Raw genomic sequence first — 21,615 nt, forward strand, 5'->3', positions numbered from 1 at the left:
ACAGAGGAGCCTGGTGGGCTGCCGTCTATGGGGTCGCACAGAGTCAGACACGACTGACGTGACTTAGCAGCAGCAGCAGCCTGAACTCGAATAAGAACTCTGAAAACCAGGAGCAAAGGTTAGACACAGAGAAAAATTCTATAAATAATAGTCACATACTGATGCATAGTATCAGAGCTTTGTATAATTACTAGACCAAGCACTTCACAGGTATGAACTTGCTTAACCCTTACAATAATCCTACGAGGCAGGCACTATCGTTTTCAACTCCATTTTCCAGATATGAAAACCACAGCACAGAAAGGTCAAGTAACTTATGCCAAGTCACACAGGTAGCAAGCAGCAGAGGTGAGTTTTTAATCCAGGCAGCCTGTCTCCAGAGCCCCAAACTCTGCTCTATTGCTTGTGAGAGTTAACAGTTTTAATATTCAGTAAAGTTCCACAAAATGGGATTATCCATTGCTCATCTCTATGGTGAGTTAGAGTCTTGAGTAGAAAAATCTATGGGTAATCATTACTCATCCAATTCAGTAATAAACCAAAAGTGAGAGAATGGTGAATCACCTATTGGGAAGACAAGGTGCATTTAAGTTATATTCTCTCCTGGTCAATTTATCTCTTTTTTTTTTTTTTTGACATTAAGTACTAATTTTTAAAAGAATTCTTGCTATGACTTACAAGAAGCAAATCAAAAAAGCCATCTGATCTGCATTCAACACTGTTGAAACTGCTGATTACTTACTGAAATTTCTAAACTTCCCTTTGACTTTTAAAACAATAGGAACTTTTTGCCTAAAGGGATCAGATTTGCCATACCCCTTTGCCCAAAATGATCGCAATTGTTAATGAAAAATATTAAGTGAAGGAATAAACATAAAGTCGTATTTTGAGCTAACATGATCTCTGTTTTTATTGAAAGAAAAAAAATACCAAACTGTTTACATTAGTTATCTCTGAGTAGTGAGATTATAGATTATTTTTTTCTTTTTATTATTTTGTATCTTTTGTGGGTGGAATTTGGGAGTATTTATTTTCTTTTTTGACTTTTAACATTTTTTAAAATGTCCTGATGACAGTCACTACAGTTGTTGGCTTTTTTTTCCACTCCAAGTAGAAAGTTAGTAAAGAACATTCATTCCTATTAAGTCGAACCCTATGAAACTGTTGTCACTGTAGATTAAAAACAGTGGAAAACTGGTAATTTCACACAGCTTATCCAAATAGTAATAGTAATACTGTAGAGGTAAACCAAAATACTGAACATTGCTTAGTAAGGAGACCACCTTAACTGCAGTCCATAATATTTACATACTAGCTATCCCACTGACTGAAGGCAGAGAAAGTGCTATGCAATCTTTGGTCTACACCTCAGGAGGGAAGATCAACAGAAACCACAGAGTAGTGTAACTTCTACTTTTATTACACTATAAAACACAATGTAAATACATAAATAAAATCGCACAGGCCTGATAATTTTCTTTCTTTCCCACTATACTTTTTTTTTAATCAGTTTTTCTTTTCCTTTATTTTTGGCTGTGCTGGGTCTTCCTTGCTATGCCGGCTTCTCTGGTTGTGATGAATGGGGACTACCCTTCCTGGTAGTGCACTGGCTTTCCATTGTGGTAGCTTTTCTTGTTGTGGAGCATGGGCTCCAGAGCACACAGGCTTCAGTATTTTCAGTATTTGTGGTAGAAGGGCTCAGTAATTGCAGCTCCCAGGCTCTAGAGCACAGGCTCAATAGTCATGGGCCATAGGCTTAGTTGCTCCGCAAAATGAGGGATCTTTCTAGATCAGGGATTGAACCTGTGTCTCCTGCATTGGCAGGTGGATTCTTTACCACTGAGCCAGTGGGGAAGCCCCACTATACTTTTTTTTAAAGCCTCTTCAGTCTTTAAATAGTAAACAACCATAATTTCAAAGAGATTATTACAGCCAAAATGTTTTAATATTATGAACTGATGTTTCCCAATAGGAAAGACGACTATTTCATTTCCCAACAGCCAATTCTCCATCACCAACTGGGTGTCCTGCAAGGCAGTTCATTCTGACAACAGCTCCCTGGAGTTAGTGCAAACCCCACAGGCTGAAGGGCTCAGTCCCACGGGGACCACACCCATTTCAGACACCAGCTGCAAACAGCATCTACCAGTTTAACCGAAATGCAGTACCTGGGTATAATCTCCAAAACAACAGAATGATCTCTCTTCATTTCCAAGGCAAACTATTCAATATCACACTAATCCAAGTCTATGCCCCAATCAGTAATGCCAAAGAATCTGAAGTTAAATGGTTTTATGGAGACCTACAAGACCTTCTAGACTAACACCGAAAATGTCCTTTTCATCACAGGGGACTAGAATGCAAAAGTAGGAAATCAAGAGATGCATGGAATAACAAGCCAGTTTGGCCTTGGAGTACAAAGCAGGGCAAAGACTAATAAGAGTTTTGCCAAGAGAATGCATTGGTCATAGCAAACATCCTCTTCCAACAACACAAGAGAAGACTCTACACATTACATCACCAAATGGTCAACACCAAAATCAGACTGATTATATTCTTTGCAGCTGAAGATGGAGAAGCTCTATACAGTCAGCAAAAACAAGACCAGGAGCTGACTGTGGCTCAGATAATGATCTCCTTATTGCCAAATTCAGGTTTAAATTGAAAACAGTAGGGAAAGCCACTAGGCCATTCAGGTATGACCTGAATCAAATCCCTTACGATTATACAATGGAAAGGACAAATAGATTCAAGGGAAAAGCTCTGATAGAGTGCCTGAAGAACTATGGACAGAGGTTTGTAACACTGTACAGGAGGTGGTGATCAAAACCATCCCCAAGGAAAAGAAATGCAAAAAGGCAAAATGGTTGTCTGAAGAAGCCTTACAGATAACTAAGAAAAGAAGAGACGCAAAAGGCAAAGGTAAAAAGGAAAGATATACCCATCTGGATGCAGAGTTCCAAAGAACAGCAAGGAGAGAGAAGAAAGCTTTCCTAAGTGAACAATGCAAAGAAACAGAGGAAAATAATAGAATGGAAAACACTAGCGATCTCTTCAAGAAAAGTAGAGATACCAAGGGAATATTTCATGCAAAGATGGGCACAATAAATAACAGAACCAGTTTGAACCTAATAGAAGCAGAAGATATTAAGAAGAGGTGGCAAGTATACACACAGAAGAACTATACAAAAAAGATCTCAATGACCTAGATAATCACAATGATGTGATCACTTGCCTAGAGCCAGACATCTTAAAGTGCAAAGTCAAGTGGGCCTTAGGAAACACCACTACAAACAAAGCTAGCAGAGGTGATGGAATTTCAGCTTAACTATTCCAAATCCTAAAAGATGATGCTTTTTAAATGCTGCACTCAGTATGCCAGCAAATTTGGAAAACTCAGCAGTGGCCACAAGACTGGAAAAGGTCAGTTATCATTCCAATCCCAATGAAAGGCAATGCCAAAGAATGCTCAAACTACCACACAATTGCACTCATTTCACATATAAGCAAATGCTCAAAATTTTCCAAGCAAGGCTTCAACATTATGTGAACCAAGAACTTCCAGATGTTCAAGCTGGATTTAGAAAAGGATGAGGAAGCAGAGAACAAATTGCCAATATCTGCTGGATCATAGAAAAAGTAAGAGCATTCCAGAAAAACATCTACTTCTGCTTCATTGACTATGCCTTTGACTGTGTGGATCACAACAAACTGTGGAAAATTCTTAAAGAGATGAAAATATAAGACCACCTTACCTGCCTCAAGAAATCTGTATTTCTGTATACAGAGAAATCTGTATGAAACCTGTATGTGGTCAAGAAGAAAGAGTTAGAACCAGATATGGAACAATGGACTGGTTCCAAATTGGGAAAGGAGTCCATCAAGGCTGTATATTGTCACTCTGCTTATTTAACTTATATGTAGAATACATCATGTGAAATGCCAGACTGGATGAAGCACAAGCTGGAATCAAGATTGCCCGGAGAAATATCAATAACCTCAGATGTGCAGATGACACCACCCTTATAGCAGAAAGCAAAGAGGAACTAAAGAGCCTCTTGATAAAGGTGAAAGAGGAGAGTGAAAAAGTTGACTTAAAACTCAACATTCAAAAAATTAAGATGATGGCATCTGGTCCCATCACTTCATGGCAAATAGATGGGGAAACAATGGAAACAGTGACAGACTTTATTTTCTTGGGCTCCAAAATCACTGCAGATGATGACTGCAGCCATGAAATTAAAAGAGGCCTGCTCCTCGGAAGAAAAGCTATGACAAACCTAGACTGCATATTAAAAAGCAGAGACATTACTTGCCGACAAATGTGCACACAGTCAAAGCTATGGTTTTTCCAGTAGTCATGTATGGATATGAGAGCTGGACCAGAAAGACAGCTGAGTGCTAAAGAATTGATGCCTTTGAACTGTGGTGTTGAAGAAGACTCTTGAAAGTCCCTTGGACTGCAAGGGTATCAAACCAGTAAATCCTAAAGGAAATAAACCCTGAATATTCATTTCAAGGACTGATGCTGAAGCTAAAACTCCAATACTTTGGCCACGTGATGTGAACAGCCGACTCGTTGGAAAAGACCCTGATGCTGATAAAGATTGAAGGCAGGAGGAGAAGGGGACGACAGAGGATAAGATGGTTGGATGCCATCACTGACTCATTTAACATGAGTTTGAGCAAGCTCCAGAGATGATGAAAGACAGGGAAGCCTGGAATGCTGTAGTCCATGGGTCATAGAGAGTCGGACACGACTGAGCAACTGAACAACAACAAATTTAACCAGGCTAACCCACCACAAACTCAAGGCCTCCCAGGATCTCCTTCAGGTTCAACAATTTGCTATGATGACTCAGAGAACTTAGGAATGTGGTATACTTATGATTACAACTTTATTATAAAGGATACAATGTAGAAGTGACCAAACGGAAGAGATCCATAGCACAAAGTACAGTGCAGGGGGTGGGGAGTGGGGGATGGGGTAGTGCAGACCCTCTATGCTTTCTCCAGACACACCACCCTCCCAGCACATCCACAGATTCACCAATCCAGAAGCTCCTTTAGCCTCCTTATTTCAGAGCTTTTATCAGTTTCAAGAAATTTCATCACATAGGCATGATCATTTTGAAGTCACTGGACTTTGGTGATTAACTCAATTGCCAAGACCTCATCTTTCCCTGAGTTCAGGGGATGCAGCTAAAAGTTCCAACTCTCTGTAATCCTGAAGTTGGTCCCTCTGGCAACTGGCCTCCATTCTGAAGCTATCTAGGGGCCCACCAAGAGTCATTCATTAGGGTGAACTCTGGTATGGTCTAAAGGGCTCATTGTGAATAACGAAAGACACTCTGATCACTCAGGCAATTCCAAGGGTTTTAGGAACGTGGGATAAAAGCCAACTATATAACCTTTATTATACCATAATGACTCCAGGTCAAGAATTTATTTACATATCAAGATGCAGCAATGAACAACATGGAAAAGACCAAATATTTTATCATATGGTTCAAGCAAAAGAATTCTCCTTCCCTCCTTGAAGACACTCCCCGCCTTCCTATCCCACGCATCCAGGCACTAAGACACACCAACTCGCCGGTCTCTGTCCCCCTATTTCCACAATAAACAGGCACCCGTGTACTCTAAACTACTTTCAAGTGGGTTATCTTTCCTCCCCCGAATCTATCCAGTCACACTGTAAGAAATCAAGGGACTAAGACAATGGACCTGCAAGAAACAATGGAGAAAGAGAGCCCTTAGCCAAGCAGGATTTAATAAACTGACCCAAAGTTGATCTGCATGTTTTATTTAAAGACACTGCCCTAAACACTGATGGCCAACACTGCCCTCCTGACCTGGACCCGCCTGGAGAGAGGAGAAAACAATGAGAACTTCACCAACAATGGGGCAAAAACTGGAAACACACAACAATCCTCTAAAAATAAGTGCTAAGCAATAAAGAATTCAGGAATCAAGATGATTTGTATAGTTTTAGAGGATTTACTCTAACTTAAGATATACACAAATAGCTGGCTTTTACCATTAATGAACAATTTTTGGTCTTCATACCACCAAGACTATTACTGTTGTTCAGTTGCCCAGTCATGTCCAACCCTTTGCAACCGCATGGACTGCAGCATGCCAGGCCTCTCTGTTCCTCACCATCTCCCGAAGTTTGCCCAAGTTCATGTCCATTGCGTTGGTGATGCCACCCAGCTGTCTCACTCTCTGATGTCCTCTTATCCTTCTGCCCTCTATTTTTCCCAGCATCAGGGACTTTTTCAACAAGTCAGCTGTTCACATCAGATGACCTAAATACTGGAGTTTCAACTTCAGCATCAGTCCTTCCAACAAGTATTCAGGGTTGATTTCCCTTAAGATTGACTGATTTGACCCCCTTGCTGTCCAAAGCACTCTCAGGAGTCTTCTCCAGCACCATAGTTCGAAGGCATCAATTCTTGGTTCAAAGGCACCAAGACTATTCATTGCACTTATTTCATGATTTTAATTTCCCAGCAAACTTTGAGGATTTGTTTCTATCTATATATCAAATGCATTATATTAAACCTATACATTATAAAGGTCATATTCATATTACTTACAAAGGACTAATAGTATTCTTTTGACTCTCCAAACTGCTTTGAGATATATTAAAAACACATATATTCATCCCCTCCCCTCCCTTCCCATTTCCCTGCCCACCCCCAACCCTCATCTTTCTCCAGATGAGGAAACAAAACAGCAGTCTCAATGGCCTTGCTGAAATTACTAGGTCCATGTCTGGTACTCAGGTCTTATTCAGCTCAGCATCTGGGGCTTTTCCATCACACTGCAATGCCTGAGGGCCCCTTCTGGTCCCCTACCCTCCACTCCACCCCACCCTCAGCCCCTGACCATCTACACAATAAGCACCTAGTCTCAGGAGCCCCAGAGCCTAGCATCATTCTCCCTTCTGCCCTAACTTCTCCTGACCCACCTCCATACCTCTGCACAAACTATGCCTTTTGCTGAGCTGCCATGCCCACACTCCCTTTTAAGGTTTGCTTAACATGCCAAGTTTTAGGCTCTCAAGGCTTCTCCACCCCTCCTATCAGAAGAAAAATCTTCTCTGAGATCCCATTTCGTTGGTAGGTCTCTGATGATCCCAAACACATCCTCCTTTATTCTGTACCGATTTGTATTCAGAGCTTATCTCCTCTGCCATTTCCATCTCAAATTGGTGCAGAACAGAAACCAAGATTGTTGTTCATTTCATGTACCTACACAGCACCTAACAGTATTTCAAAGAAGGTCCTCATTTTTAAATGAATTGCATGTTGTTTGTATGGAATATATATACAGGTTTTACTTGCAAAGACTGTTAAGACACTGACTTGACAATCATGCATAGGAAATGAGTCTTACCTCCTAAACCCAGCTTTCTTGGCTCTGGGTTTAAGCAATAGCCCATGCCTCTTTTTTTTTTTCCTATCGGTAGTGGTTCTGTATTTCGCTTCAGTAGAGGAGGAGTAGACTGGAAAGAACTGAGGAAGTTGCAGAAGCATTCAGGTCATACAAACATGCAAAGAAAAATGAAGGAATGCCAGTTCATCAGCCATCTGCCACTTTACCAATGCCAGGAAATTCCGGGCTGCTGTTTCTTATAATGTGAATAATTCACATGATTGTGTTGGAGACTTCCAGCTATGAAGAGCTGTTGGAATATTTGGAAATTAGTGTTTCCGAGTTATACTGTGAGACAGAAAGCCTAATGAATTCTTCCTGCTTCCACCCGTTACAAGAATCTCTGAGAACCACATTATGTTGGTTTATGCATGGGGGAGGAAGGCTTGGCATGTTACTGATACTGAAAAGAACTGTTGTTTGTTTTTAACCCTACCTACCATGTGACATTTTATATACAAGTTTTTTTTCCTTTCTTTTTCTGCTTATTTTTATTGAAGTATAATTGATGTGCAGTGTTGTAATAGTTCAAGGTTTACAACACAGTGACTAGACATGTATATGCATTATAAGAGGATCCCCACAATAAATCTGGTTACCATCTGTCACCATTTAAAGGTATTACCATATTATTAACTACATTCCCTATTACGTATAATATATCCCATGACTTATTTATTTTACAACTAGAAGTTTGTATCTCTTAATCCCCTTCATCTATTTCAGCCACCCCCCACCTCCCATCCCCAGGTTCTTCATAAATCTCCAACCTCTCTACTAAACTTATCTGGCCACTTGAGAAGGGCGTGACTGTCTAATCTGTGTCTTTTCAAGAAGCTGAAATTGATTTTTAAAAATATGTCCCTCGTGCCAGAATTTTATAAAAGTCATTTCAAAATCAAATGACATGTAAACTGAATTAGTCCCTTGAAATATTTACTCTAAAAGTAAATAGACAATTTCTGAAGAATTCCTTGGATAATCGCCCATTTTCCACTAAGAACAAAATCTACATTCAATTAATAAGCCGCCTTAGTTTTCTCTTTAAGTAGATGGATCTACAATGAAAAAGTAAATGACAATAATAATAAACTTACATAAGACCTTCCTTTCCCCAGTAGTGCTGAGCATGGAGTACATGCAATTTCCCATAACAAAAAAGAGCATTTGGGATCAATGAACATGTATATAGCTCTGGCTTCCCCTCATCTAGGGAAGCCCTCATAGCTCAGTCAATAAAGAATCTGTCTGGAATGCAGGAGATCCAGGTTCAGTTCCTGGGTTAGGAAGATCCCCTGGAGAAGGAAATGGCAACCCACTCCATGGACAGAGGAGCCTAGCAGACTACAGTCCATGAGGTCTCAAGAGTGGGACATGACTTAGCAACTAAACCACCACCACCATCCTCACCTAGGACTTGAATGAGACCTTTCCCTTCTCTTCACCTTGGCTATCCCTCTGTATGTCTGTTTCCTCATCTCTACAAAACAGAGAATATAGCAACCTGCTCCTCATACCGGTTGCAAAAAATAAATCTGATCAAGCAGTCAAATACTTGTGTGCCTTTTATGCTCTGTTGTCTACTTAAGACAAAACACAGTGGAAACAACTGCCTATAATTCTGTGTCAAATAACATAGAATACTGACTTGGCAATCATGCAAGGGAAATGAGCTTTACCTTCAAAACATGTATTAATGGACTCAAGGTATATATCTGGGCTTCCCTTGTGGCTCAGCTGGTAAAGAATCAGCCTCCAAAGCCAGAGACCTGGGTTTGATCCCTGGGATGGGAAGATCCCCTGGAGAAGGGAAAGGCTACCAATTGCAGTATTCTGGCCTGGAGAATTCCATGGACTGTATAATCCATGGGGTCACAGAGTCGGACATGACTGAGTGACTTTCACTTTCATTTCAAAATATGTATTCACAGACTCAAGGTATATATTCACAGACGGAGATATCCATGGTAAGAATACATAGGAAAGCTTTCCTGGCAGTGTATTCCACAGTTTCAGCCTCAAGGACAGAGAAGAAAACAGAATGACTAACCCAAGAAGAGGGGAGGGATTTCCAGGTTAAGATACTTGGGCAGCATCATCCAGGAAGGAGGTAGAAATGCAAATTCTCCAGTCCCTCTGGGGACCTACAGACACCGGGGGAGGGGGAGAGTGGCTATCTGTGTTGTGACCAGTCCTATAGTTCATTCTGATGCATGCTCAAGTTTGGGGATCAATGAGAAGACTTTGCTTGCCCTCACCCCTCCCTTCCATGACCACCTGTCCTCTTCATCTGGTTAATGCTGACACTTTCACAAGTACAGGTTCAAACTTCATTTCCTCCAGTACTCGCTCAGCCAGTACTCCACTCTCGTCCCGCCCCCAGCCCCAGGTCAGGTACTCTGGCCCTGTGCCACACTTCCCTTATTGAGGTAGTAATGACACTTTATCATGATGGCTTGTTTAACTGTCCTCCCTGATAACCTGTGCTGGCTCCATAAAGGCACAGACTGTGTCTGTTTCACTCTCATCCCTTCAACCTAGTGCCTCGCACACCAGTAAGGCAAGCATCTGCAGAATGAATAAGTAATTTAAAGAATTAACCTGCAGGACTTCCCTGGTGGTCCAGTGGCTGAGACTCCATGCTCCCAACGCAGGGGGGTTTGGAGTTCAACCTCTGGTTGGGGAACTAGATCACACACACCAAGACTAAGAGTTCACGTGAAGCAACTAAAGATCCCGCATGCCACGACTAAGACCCAGTGCAGCCAAATAAATACATAAATATTTAATGAACCTGTGAGAAGTATACAGGAAAAGGTATAAAGTATTATAAAATTGACAATATGATATGAAATTAACAGATGCATTTAAAGGACCAGTTAGGTAAAGTAAACTTCATGCATAGATTTGGGTTTTGAAAATCTTTGCATTGAAAAATTTCACTAACACTTTCAAATATATCAATCTCCCATCATATTCACCTGATAAGGCAGTACTTGCTCACTTTTGTATCGTCATTCTTTTTTCTTCATGACCAGAGTCTTCGTCTTAGACTTTTGGAGCAACATAGCCCATAAAACAGTACTGAGATCAAACGATGCTGGATGGGCCGGGGTAGCAGGCAGCATGCGTGCAGGGGTGGAACCTGTGGCCCTTAAGTCTCCTGCGTCGGCACCAGTGCCACCTGGGAAGCCCCAGTAGACAGCAGACCTGGGATCCGAACTCGTGTAGCTCTGCTCCGAAATCCAGGCTTTTACCCAATACAGGTGGCTCTGGTGGTAAACAATCTGCCTGCCAATGCAGGAGACATGAGATGCTGGTTTTATCCCTCAGTCAGGAAGATGCCAGGAGGAGGGCATGGTAACCCACCTCTAGTAAGTACTCTTGCCTGGAGAATCCCCATGGACAGAGGAGCCTGGTGGGCTACAGTTTACAAAGGTTGCAAAGAATAGGACATGACTGAAGTGATTTAGCACGCACGCACGCAGCCCATAAAAACTGGCAAACAAAACTGTCTTTCCAATTTGGGAGGAGAGAGAGGAAACTTACAGCTAAGATTTGTGGGTGACTTTGAAAAGCGTTAAGTCTTCACTTTATTATAAAGAAAAAGCCTCCGGCTGACTCAGAACACCTGGATTTCAGCTCGGACTTCCTTCCTTCCTCCATTCATTCAAAGGTTTTTAAGCCTCTGCTCTGTTCCAGGTCCTACACTTGGATCTGAGCCTTGGATGGTGACCAGCACACGCACACACACACATACACACACACACTCCCTCACCAGAACTAATACACACACACACACACACACATACTCCCTCACCAGAATACACACACACACACACACACACACACACACACACATACTCCCTCACCAGAACTAATACACACACACACACACACATACACTCCCTCACCAGAATACACACACACACACACACTCCCTCACCAGAACTCACACACACACACACACACATACTCCCTCACCAGAATACACACACACACACACACACACACACACACACATACTCCCTCACCAGAACTAATACACACACACACACACACACTCCCTCACCAGAATACACACACACACACACACACTCCCTCACCAGAACTCACACACACACACACACACACTCCCTCACCAGAACTCACACACACACACACACACTCCCTCACCAGAACTAATACACACACACACACACACACTCCCTCACCAGAACTCACACACACACACACACACACACACACACACTCCCTCACCAGAACTCACACACACACACACACACACACACACACTCCCTCACCAGAACTAATACACACACACACACACACACACACACACACACTCCCTCACCAGAACTAATACACACACACACACACACACACACTCCCTCACCAGAACTAATGTTCTGCTCCTCCACCACGGGCTATGGCCATTCTGACGCACATAGACTCCTGAACCTGAAAGTCCCCCATCTCCAAAGGGAGGGTTTAATTAAGATAACCATGGCGTCCCCTCTGACACCAACATGACGTGATTTAAACAGCACAATTACTCTCAGAAGTCAGTTAGTCAAAGTCATGCTTCTCAGGGCCTGCTCACCCACCCCAAAGCCAGACAGCTGAGAAACCAGACCCTGGAGCATGAGGGCCCAGGGCAAGAGGAGAACTTCCCAGAAGCAGCAAAGTGGGCTCCATGCAGTGGAGAGGCAGCTTTAATGCAACGTGAAGAGTCCAAGACAAACTGCAGGATCTGCTTGAGACCTGGCTAAGCCAACTCGGTATCCTCATCTGCGAAACAAGGTTTGAGGAGACGATCAGCTCTAACGCTGCAGGGCTGTAGCTCATTTGAGATATGCTCAGTATGAGACAGTAGGATGGCATCATCGAGTCAATGGACATAAGTCTGAGCAAGCTCTGGGAGAGGGTGAAGGACAGGGAAGCCCGGCAAGCTGCAGTCTGTGGGGTCACAAACAGTCAGACACAACTAAGCGACTGAACAACCACCAAGCCACTGACTCAGTCCCTACACTTCCTGAAGAAAGTGTCCTGCCCCACTGGTTCACACCCACAAGGCTGCACCCCCACCCCACCCCCAGCAGAATCCAATTCCAAGTCCATGTTGTCATCTGTGCTTCGGACCAACTGGCTATACAACCCCTCAGAGTATGGTTTAAGTTACTAGAGTGGCTCAGGGAAACATCTGACTTAGCAGATCACCGGTTTATTATAAAAGGATATAACCCAGGAACAGACAGACGGGAGAGATGCACAGGATGGGAAAAGAGTGGGGTTTCCGCTCACTACACATTTCAGGCTCTCACCAACCCAGAAGCTCACCATCTTGCTATTCAAATTTTTAAAGCGCTTAATCTGCGATCTGCCCCCTGGCTCTTCCCCTTCTCAGAGGTGGCTGGGCAAGGCTGAAAGTTTCAGCTCTATCCTCACCCTCTTTCAGGTGACTAGCCCATCCTGAGGCTATCCAGGGGCACCACCCTAAGTCATCACCAGATTAGCATTCACTCAAAGGGGGCTCCTCATGGAAAAAGACATCCTAATCATTTACGAAATGTCAAAGGTTTGAGGAACTCTGTGCCAAGAACCCAGGATTACATTTCCCTTGTGACTCAGATGATAAAGAATCTGCCTGCAATGCAGGAGACCTGGGTTCGATCTTGGGTTGAGAAGATCCCCTGGAGAAGGAAATGGGAACCCAGTTCCCGGAATACTGGGAATGGGAACTCCAGTATTCTTGCCTGGAGAAGCCCATGGACTGGGGAAACTGGCAAGCTACAGTCCATGGAATCGCAAAGAGCCTGACACAACCGAGAGACTAACACTTTCACTTTCTTTTCATACATATAGTATACATCATATATTATTGTTTATGTTATATATACTTCCAATTATATTCTACTTCAACATAACATTCACCACTGGACAATGAGAAGATGAACAATGAGCAGTTATACTCAGGATCATCAAAAAGGATGTCACCAGGACAATTACACCAATCCTAGGGGAAGACTGTCAGAAACAAGATCCATGGCTAGACAAACATCAGCTGGTGAATCTCTCAAAATTCTTCCAAAAGCAACTGCCATGTTTCACCTTTATCAAGATGAACAGCTTCTTCCTTTTTTCTTTCCCTTCTACCGTGCCTAATTTTGGTAGCTAATGGCTCAGCCTTGCACATCCCCTGTACCCCTAGAGAGCTCTCTGCCAAGTTCACTGGTCCCTACTCCTCCTCCCCTGGGGCACTGGCTCTGCCCACCTTGCCTCCTCAGCTCCCGCCCAGGACACTCCAGACTCAGTAGCTGGGCTCTGAGCAAGATGAGTCAGAGGGATAACAGAGGACTGGAAAGGAAAATTCTGGAGCAGGTAGCAAGTTTCGTCCCATCTGAGAGCTGTGACAGGTCGTCTTTGGTTAAGGACATAGAAATATACTTTTTTAGCACCTGCTGCGTGTCAAATACTGAGCCATGCACCCTTGGTTTTATCTCATGTAGTCATCATAACAATCCCAGTGAAGCAACTCTGCCATATCTTCTCCACAACACAGATGAGGGAAGTGGTTCAAAGGTTTTTTACTCTCTGTACAACAGGCATTTTCTCTGTGGTTGGAATGCAGTTATACACAGGGATGTGCACACAAAATGGGATGGAGGAGGGAGATGGGAAGAGCTGGCAGCTGTTTGAGATGAAAAAGACAAGAAGGCAGGAAGCTTGGGGCACTTGGGGCACTGCATAGTGGGGTAGAAAAACCCTGAGTTCAAGAAGTTTGGCACAAGGATCTTCAGGGTGAGATGACTGGGCACAGGAACTCAGTTTGCCTGAGGTATCCAGCACCCTCTATCATCCCTCCCTCCTCAAAGAGGCCCTTGGGAGGATTCAGGTTTTTTTCTCCTTACAAAGAAAGCTGTGTCAGTAACTGGCAGAGGAATGCAGAGTTTCCATTATAATGTGCATCCTATTATGTCCCATTCCTAAACCCACCTAAAATACTCGAACGCTCAGCTTTACCCAAGTTATCTTTACTTTATTAGATTCCATGCTAAAATACCCAAGCAGTGCTTCTTTTCACAAAGTGCCACGCATCGGAGGAGTTCTTTTTCTCCATAAGGTATTTTACTATTTTGAGCAGTTTTACATTTGACTGCCCACAAACAAGAAACAGACGAATTGCGGAAGAGGAAATGCAGGACCATAATCCCTTACCTGAAAACCTGGAGGTCAGATGTGCCTGGGAACTCAGGCTGTAATCCTCGAAAGGTAACACATGCATTTAGCACACATTTTGTAACACTTAGAAATCAAATTCACTAATATTACTGCAGCCAAAACTCAGCAATATTCCAACTAAGTGAGATAAATAGACACTGTAGAATCCCACACTGGTTCAGGTTAGGTATTACCCACCAAGAAGGTATGCAAAAAACCTCAAAAATCTTTCTGTTTTCAGATTTTGGAATTGTCCATACAGAATTACAGACATGCAATCAGTTCAAACATTAGAAAAAAATAGTCAACCTACCCGCAATCAAAGACATACCAATTTAAACAACCAAGGTTCCAATTTTTGCCTCGTGTGTTAGTTGATCAGCCACGTTCAACTCTTTGTGACCCCACAGACTGTAGCCGCCCGGCCCCTCCAGGCAAGAATACTGGAGTGGATTGCCATTCCCTTCTCCAGAGGATCTTCCTCACCCAGGGATAGAACCCTGGTTTCCCGCATTGCGGGCAAATTCTTTACCGTTTGAGCTACAGGGAAGTCCTACAGGAATTTTTGCCTTATAAGTTAGCAAATATGTTTTGCAGAGAAAATACCAACAATGTCAAAAGTGAGTCCTTTGACCAATGCTGTGAGAATGTAAAATGGGACACCCTTTAGTCACTAAGGTTGGTGTCCCCAGTGGCCTCAAACATAAATACCTTTGACCCCCAAAAGTGCCTTTTCAGGAACCCATTTTCTCTGGAAGTCACTGATATCTAGACAAAGGTTTATACATAGGTATTCACCTAAACAATGAGCTTTAAAATTCACTTAAAAATAATTAGCAAAAACTAAAATCTAAAATGGAAGCACAGCGAGGTAAAATATAGAGAATCCATATGTTGGAATATTATGCAGCCACTTTTTGAGTGTATAGAGAAATGGAGAAACCTTTAAGTATAACATTAGGCAAAAAACACAGGGTAAACAAGTATATTTGCATTAAGATCTCCTCCAAATGGAAAATACATATAGACCAGGCTGACAGGGATAAGTGCCTTGGGGTAATGAGATCAAAGGTGATTCTCTCCCTTCTTCTCCAAACTTTAAATCTTTGGGGGAATTCTCCAAAAATATCACAAGCACTGTGTTTTAGCTGAGGGAAAATAGGAAAAAAAAGGTCAGGCAGTGGCAGCAAACTCGTGAATCTGAGGTGTCACTCCAGACTTTCATACGTTTACAAGGAACCTATGATTCCAAGCCATCACCACCTCCAGAATGAAAACATGTGTGGTCTACATTTATTAGACAATTTGACTGACATTGTAAGTCTAGTCAAAGGGGCACTGTGGGTAAGAAATACAGGGGAAAAAAGATACACAGGATAAAAGCTATATACCACTTTGCCATTTGCCAATACCTTTCAGAGACAATAGCTCATTTGCTCCTCACTAGCGGACACGACTGAAGTGACTTAGCAGCAGCAGCAGCCAGTAAGGCAGACAAAGATAGGGGTTGGCACATACCCATTTTACAAGCAAGAAAATAGAGGCAGAGAGAATCACATTCCAGAAAGTGCAGGCACACTTTAAGTCCAGGGTTATGACTTAGAGGTTGGTACTCTCTCCACTCTATCATGTCTTTACACTATTAATGACTCTTTATAAATATCTCTGGGGCTTCGCAGGTGGTGCAGTGGTAAAGAATTTGCCTGCCAGTGCAGGACACATAAGAGAATCAGGTTCGATCCATGGGTTGGGAAGATCCCCCAGAGAAGGAAATGGCAACCCACTCCACTAATCTTGCCTGGAAAATTCAATGGACAATGGAGCCTGACAGGCTACAGGTCATGGAGTCACAGAAGAGTTGAACACAACCCAGGGACTAAAAAACAACAACAATATGTAAAAGAAAAACCTATTTCGCTAAATATCTTAGAATGAAAAGAAATTCCTCACTATAGGGCAAAACAAAATGATCTGGCAATAAAAGGCCTCAGAATTGACTCAGATGTGAGTCAAGGTCAAAATTCAACATACATACTCAAGTGACTTGTTCAAGTTAACTTCTCAGGATTCAATTTCCTCATCTATACATGGAGGAATAAAATTATACAGCTAACAGGATGCTGTAAGAATTAAATGGTCTTAGTACTTAGACCAGAACCTGCCACAAAAACAGGTAAAATAAATACTGCATTCCTTCCTCCAGAAAAGAGTAAAGTGCCTACAGGGTACAAACTGCAAATTCCAATTTTAGTCCTGTTAGCCACACCAGATTCACTAATCTCTCTGCTTTCAGCAGCCCACCAAATCTTTAGAATTACTGAAGTAACTACCCTACAATTCTCAGAAACCACTCAGCATAATAGTTTTAACCAATGACAATTTCAATCATTTTTTATTAATTTTTAAATAACTTCTCTTCTGTCCCAATATGTAATTGAATTTCAACATCAGAGACAAACAATTCTTTAAAAAGTAACAACAAAACTTTTTCCTCCATCACCTGAGTCTTTGATCTCTCTTGTTCAAACTCAACTACTCAAACTCCCAAATAGCAATGGTTGTTTAATTTACTTTGGGGGGATAAGTGGGGAAGATGGGAAATGGCAAGCACATCTCTAATTTTTCATTTCCTCTTTCAATACAATTTGGGCTCGGAAGCCCAAGCCCCAAAGGGTTGCTTTCTCAAAACATCCTGCCCACTGACTTTGAATAACACAGATACACAGCCAAGCAGCTACCTGGCCAAAGGACAACCTAGAATTTAATAAAGCTTATCATGAGCATCTAAATGAGGAGTCAGGAGACTGGATGGAAGCCCACAGAGCCCCAGGAGAGAGCACCTCTCATTCACCAGTCCCTGGTCCTTTTCAGTCCACTCTTTACTCAAAGGCTATGTCCATTGTCTGCAGAGAAACTAACTCCTAAGTAACCAGAGAACTTAAAGACATAAATAAGCCAAGTGTGGAAAACCATCCATTCTGGTGCAGTGGTATACAGTTTCAAATGCTGCTACTAAGACAGAAGCTTAAAGAGGTTCTACTAGGCAGGAAGTCAAAGAGACATTGCCACTACCCATTGTGCACTTAACTGTCCTTATTTTCTCTGCTTCCCAAAGTCTGATAACCCCACACTTAACAATACTATGATGTCCTAAACTCCCTATCCTGAAGCCCAGCAAGACACCGAAGTTGATTTCTCTGAGGAGCAGTGAGGTATAGGGGAAAGAGAATGAACTTTGGAATCAAGCAGGCTGGGTTATCAAAGATAAAGATACATGTAGACACACACACACATATACCCCTCCTAGTGGTTCTGCCTCTCTGAATGCTGAATGATACACTAGATATGGGATCTTGGACTAGTTGTTTAACCTCTCTGGGCCTCAGATGCTGCACTGGAAATAAGAACTTCATAGAATTATGAGAAATAACTATAAAAATGAATATAAAGTGCCCAGCTCAAAGCCTGACACATAACAATTACTCAACATTTCTCCTAACTTTCTCCCTACTTCCCTAAACTAAGCCTACAAAAGTTAACACCGTCTTAGATTCCATGGGCACCAGATGTTAGCTGCTCAGGGCGTCTTTTCTCCATGAAACAGGTCTCAAGTCACACTGGCACATCTGTACTCTGTACTGTTTCCTTTTAGATACCTCTTCTAAAGTGTTATACTGTGTAATTAAGAGCTTTCATCATCACATTCCAGTCTGGAAAGCTGGTGCTGCTCAAAGATCCATCAAAATACATACTCACACTATGGAAGGATTTCTCTCGCTATGACCGATTACATGCATCATGTGCTGAATTTTTAACAACTCCCCTCCCAGGTTAAGCTCTTCAAATTCTGGAGCAACTGATTCTAAGCCCTGTAAGTACCATTTACAACCTGAGGTCCAATTTAAACCTGATGATGCCCCTATCTGGGCTTCCCTGGTGGCTCATACGGTAAAGAATCCACCTGCAGTGCATGAGGCCTGGGTTCGATCCCTGGATCTGAGAAGATCCCCTGGAGAAGGGAATGGCTATCCACTTCAGTATTCTTGCCTGGAAAATTCCATGGACAGAGGAGCCTGGCGGGCTACAGTCCATGAGGTTCCAAAGAGTCAGACACAACTGAGAGACTAACATTTTCACTTTCATGCCCCTACCTGTCTCAGTAATGGTATGCAAGGTGAAATCCAAAATCTCTTATCCAATAATACATGTCACCAGTGGCCATTTCCTTAGGGTGGTTGGCTGAAGGAAATATGGATCTGCTAATAAAGACTCAAGAGATATACTGTTCTGTTCCCTTCCTAACATATTCTGGTTTCTTTGAAAGAGTGAAGACCAGGTAGATAAGCCAGTTTAAAAGCTGCAAGCAAGCAGAGTCTTCTCAGGAGAGAAGAGCAGTATATGTGTGTTTAGGGAGGAGATAGTCATGGTTGGAAAGCTTCCAGTTACTTGCTTATTATTTGGACCTGAAGAGGATCTGCTCAAGCTTGGAAGGATTTGCTGACGTAAGATTCCAGGCTGTAGTAACCCCAATTGGCCAAGAAGGTATACATTTATTATTTTAACTACTACTGTGAGGTGGCAATTAAGAGGGGACAAGTGGTAAGGAATCCCCAGCGTCTATAGTTATAAAAACAAGAGTGTGAAAAAGGACTTCCGTGAAAGTTACACCTCGTCTTAAATTTCAATTAAAAACTCCTGTTCCATGTTCATCACTAGAGGTAGTATTTAATCATCTCTGCTGATGGCTTCCTGCTCTGACCACAGAAGGTTCCTCTTGTGGTGACAGGAATCAACTCAAAGAAGGAAAGGTAAGTTTACAAACTCGCCTTCCCTTTTTCCAAAACTGATGCTAAAATAAAACTTGGAAAGAAAGTGGGACTCCTCAAGCCTTTAATATTTAAAATTTTTTTAAAAGGGGGGGGGGCGGGGAGGAAGCCGGCGACGACAGCGCACCCGGTCGCCGGTGTCACAATCTTCCGCTCGCGGCCCTTTGAGGACAAGGGGAGGAAAGGGGTCCGCAGGGCTCCGGGTGGCTCTAGCCAGGCGGAAGCGCTCCCCAGGAAGGCAAGAGCCGCCCGGGTCCCTACACGCCAGACCGCTCAGAGGTGGGGGCGGGGGGACTGGTAACAGGTTCTCTCAGCAGCACAGAGAAGGCGGGAGCCGAGCGGGCGGGAAGGGCCGGGAGCCATCGCCACGCGCCGCGCCCGACCCGGGCCACCCCTTGGATCGCCAGATGCTCAGCGCCAGGATCCCGCGGCTGTGCCAAGACCAGGGGAGCTGGGGGCTCAGCGGGGCGGCAGTCCGGATCCCTCGCGCTCTCCTGCGCGCCCCAGCCGCGACAGGGCACTCACCCGAGGGGACTAGCGGCGAACTCACGGCGCCTCCCACGAAGACAGCAGCGGCGAGCACGGCAGACCCCGGGAGTCCCCGCGGAGCCATCGCTCAGTCCCTTCGCCCTCCTTCCCCGGGGCGCCACGTCCCGGGCTCCGGCAGTGAGTGCAGCTGTGGGGCCCGCAGGCGGACACGGTTAGTCTTAGCAGGGTTCAGCCCCCGCGCTGCGCAGCCCGCCAGCCAAGGATCCTCCCTCAGGCCCCACCCACCTCAGCCCAGCCCCGCCCCGCCTCTCCCAGCCTAGCCCCAGGCTCCTCCGGCACCAGCAGGAGGCACAGCCAGTGACCCCGCCCCCGAACCCGCCTACCTCGGCCTGGTCCAGCCTCTCCCCTTCGCCTCCGCTTCCTCTTCGAGTAGGTCCGCAGCTCCGGCTGCCCGGATTAGTCCATGGCCCCGCCCACAGAGCCAGCCCCACCCTCCTGTCCGTGTTCGCGCTCTCCCTTTCCCAGAACCGCTGAGCTGCTGCCCAGTTAGCGCTGGAGCCTGGGGTCGAGGTAGGGTCGCCGGGGCTTGTCCTCCCGGACACCTGGACTAGACGGGCGTGGGAAGAGAAAAAGACACAACAGGTCTGGAAGCTCTGTATGTGCAGACATGGACAGCGCGGGAGTGGGCAGGATCTCTTTTCTCTGCTGGCATCTCTATTCAGGTGGCATTCCCCTCGGTGACTGGTCTGGAGAGGGGCGCTGCACGGGATGTCAAGTTCCAGTGTTTGAAAATGAGGAAAGTCAAATCATTTAAATTTCTTCCTATCTCCACTTCCATTTAAGCTGCTCCTACTGGGGAGAAAAACCTCTACGTATCTCTAGAAACAAATTGCCTTTGTTTTTAAATCGCGTGCCCACATTGCACCTTGCAAATACTTCTACGAAGTAACTCTTCGAGTGCTTAGTCACTTATGTCCTTGTATCGTCACGCCAGCTCTGTGAAGTAAGTAGTACCCAGTAAACCAACGATGACCAGGCCACCGTGATAAATTGAGATTAACTTGTCTTCATTGTGTTTGCTCATTGCTGTGCCCTCCCCTCCTGGCTCAAGGACTGCAGGCACCCTACCCACTACATAAGAGGTCAGAAGTGGTTTGTTTGTTTGTTTGTTTTCAGAAGTGGGTTCTGAAGTTGAATTATCATCACAAGGAGCAGTTGACCTCAGAGTCTTTCTCTGAGTAGTTCCCTCTTTGCATGCGTCCTCATGGACTGCAACCTGCCAGGTTCCTCTGTCCATGGAATTATCTAGGCAAGAATACTGGAGTGGGTTGCCATTTCCTCCTCCAGGGGATTCTCCCAACCCAGGAATCAACCTGTTGTCTCCTGTGCTCCTACATAGGCAGGCAGATTCTTTACCACTGGACCCCCTGTGAAGCCAGTTCCCTGTTTACTGCCCTTTGGGAGACTCCTCCTGATACAAAGTGGTCAGGTCTTGAACAAATGTTCAAGAACACAAGCAAGAGGATGAGGTGGGCACTGGAAGTTTTCACAGAACAGGCTCTTGCTTGACCTGTCAGTCCTGGATTTTCAAAGGACTCTTTAGTCTCCTTCACTGAGTCTTCTACACAGTCTACTA

General features: G+C 44.0%; 1 protein-coding gene across 1 annotated transcript in view; it reads right to left on the reverse strand.

Moving 5' to 3' along the window:
* Positions 1 to 20,371, reverse strand: part of RELL1 (RELT like 1) — a 76,785-nt gene extending 56,414 nt beyond the window's left edge. The window contains exon 1 of the mRNA XM_069593830.1: positions 20,016 to 20,371. Within this exon, the coding sequence (XP_069449931.1) occupies positions 20,016 to 20,103 (88 nt within the window). The 5' untranslated portion in view covers positions 20,104 to 20,371. The remainder of the gene's footprint in view (positions 1 to 20,015) is intronic.
* Positions 20,372 to 21,615: the final 1,244 nt, after the last annotated feature.

The sequence above is a fragment of the Ovis canadensis genome, chromosome 6 (assembly GCF_042477335.2).
Source record: "Ovis canadensis isolate MfBH-ARS-UI-01 breed Bighorn chromosome 6, ARS-UI_OviCan_v2, whole genome shotgun sequence".
In the NCBI taxonomy this organism is placed as follows: domain Eukaryota; kingdom Metazoa; phylum Chordata; class Mammalia; order Artiodactyla; family Bovidae; genus Ovis; species Ovis canadensis.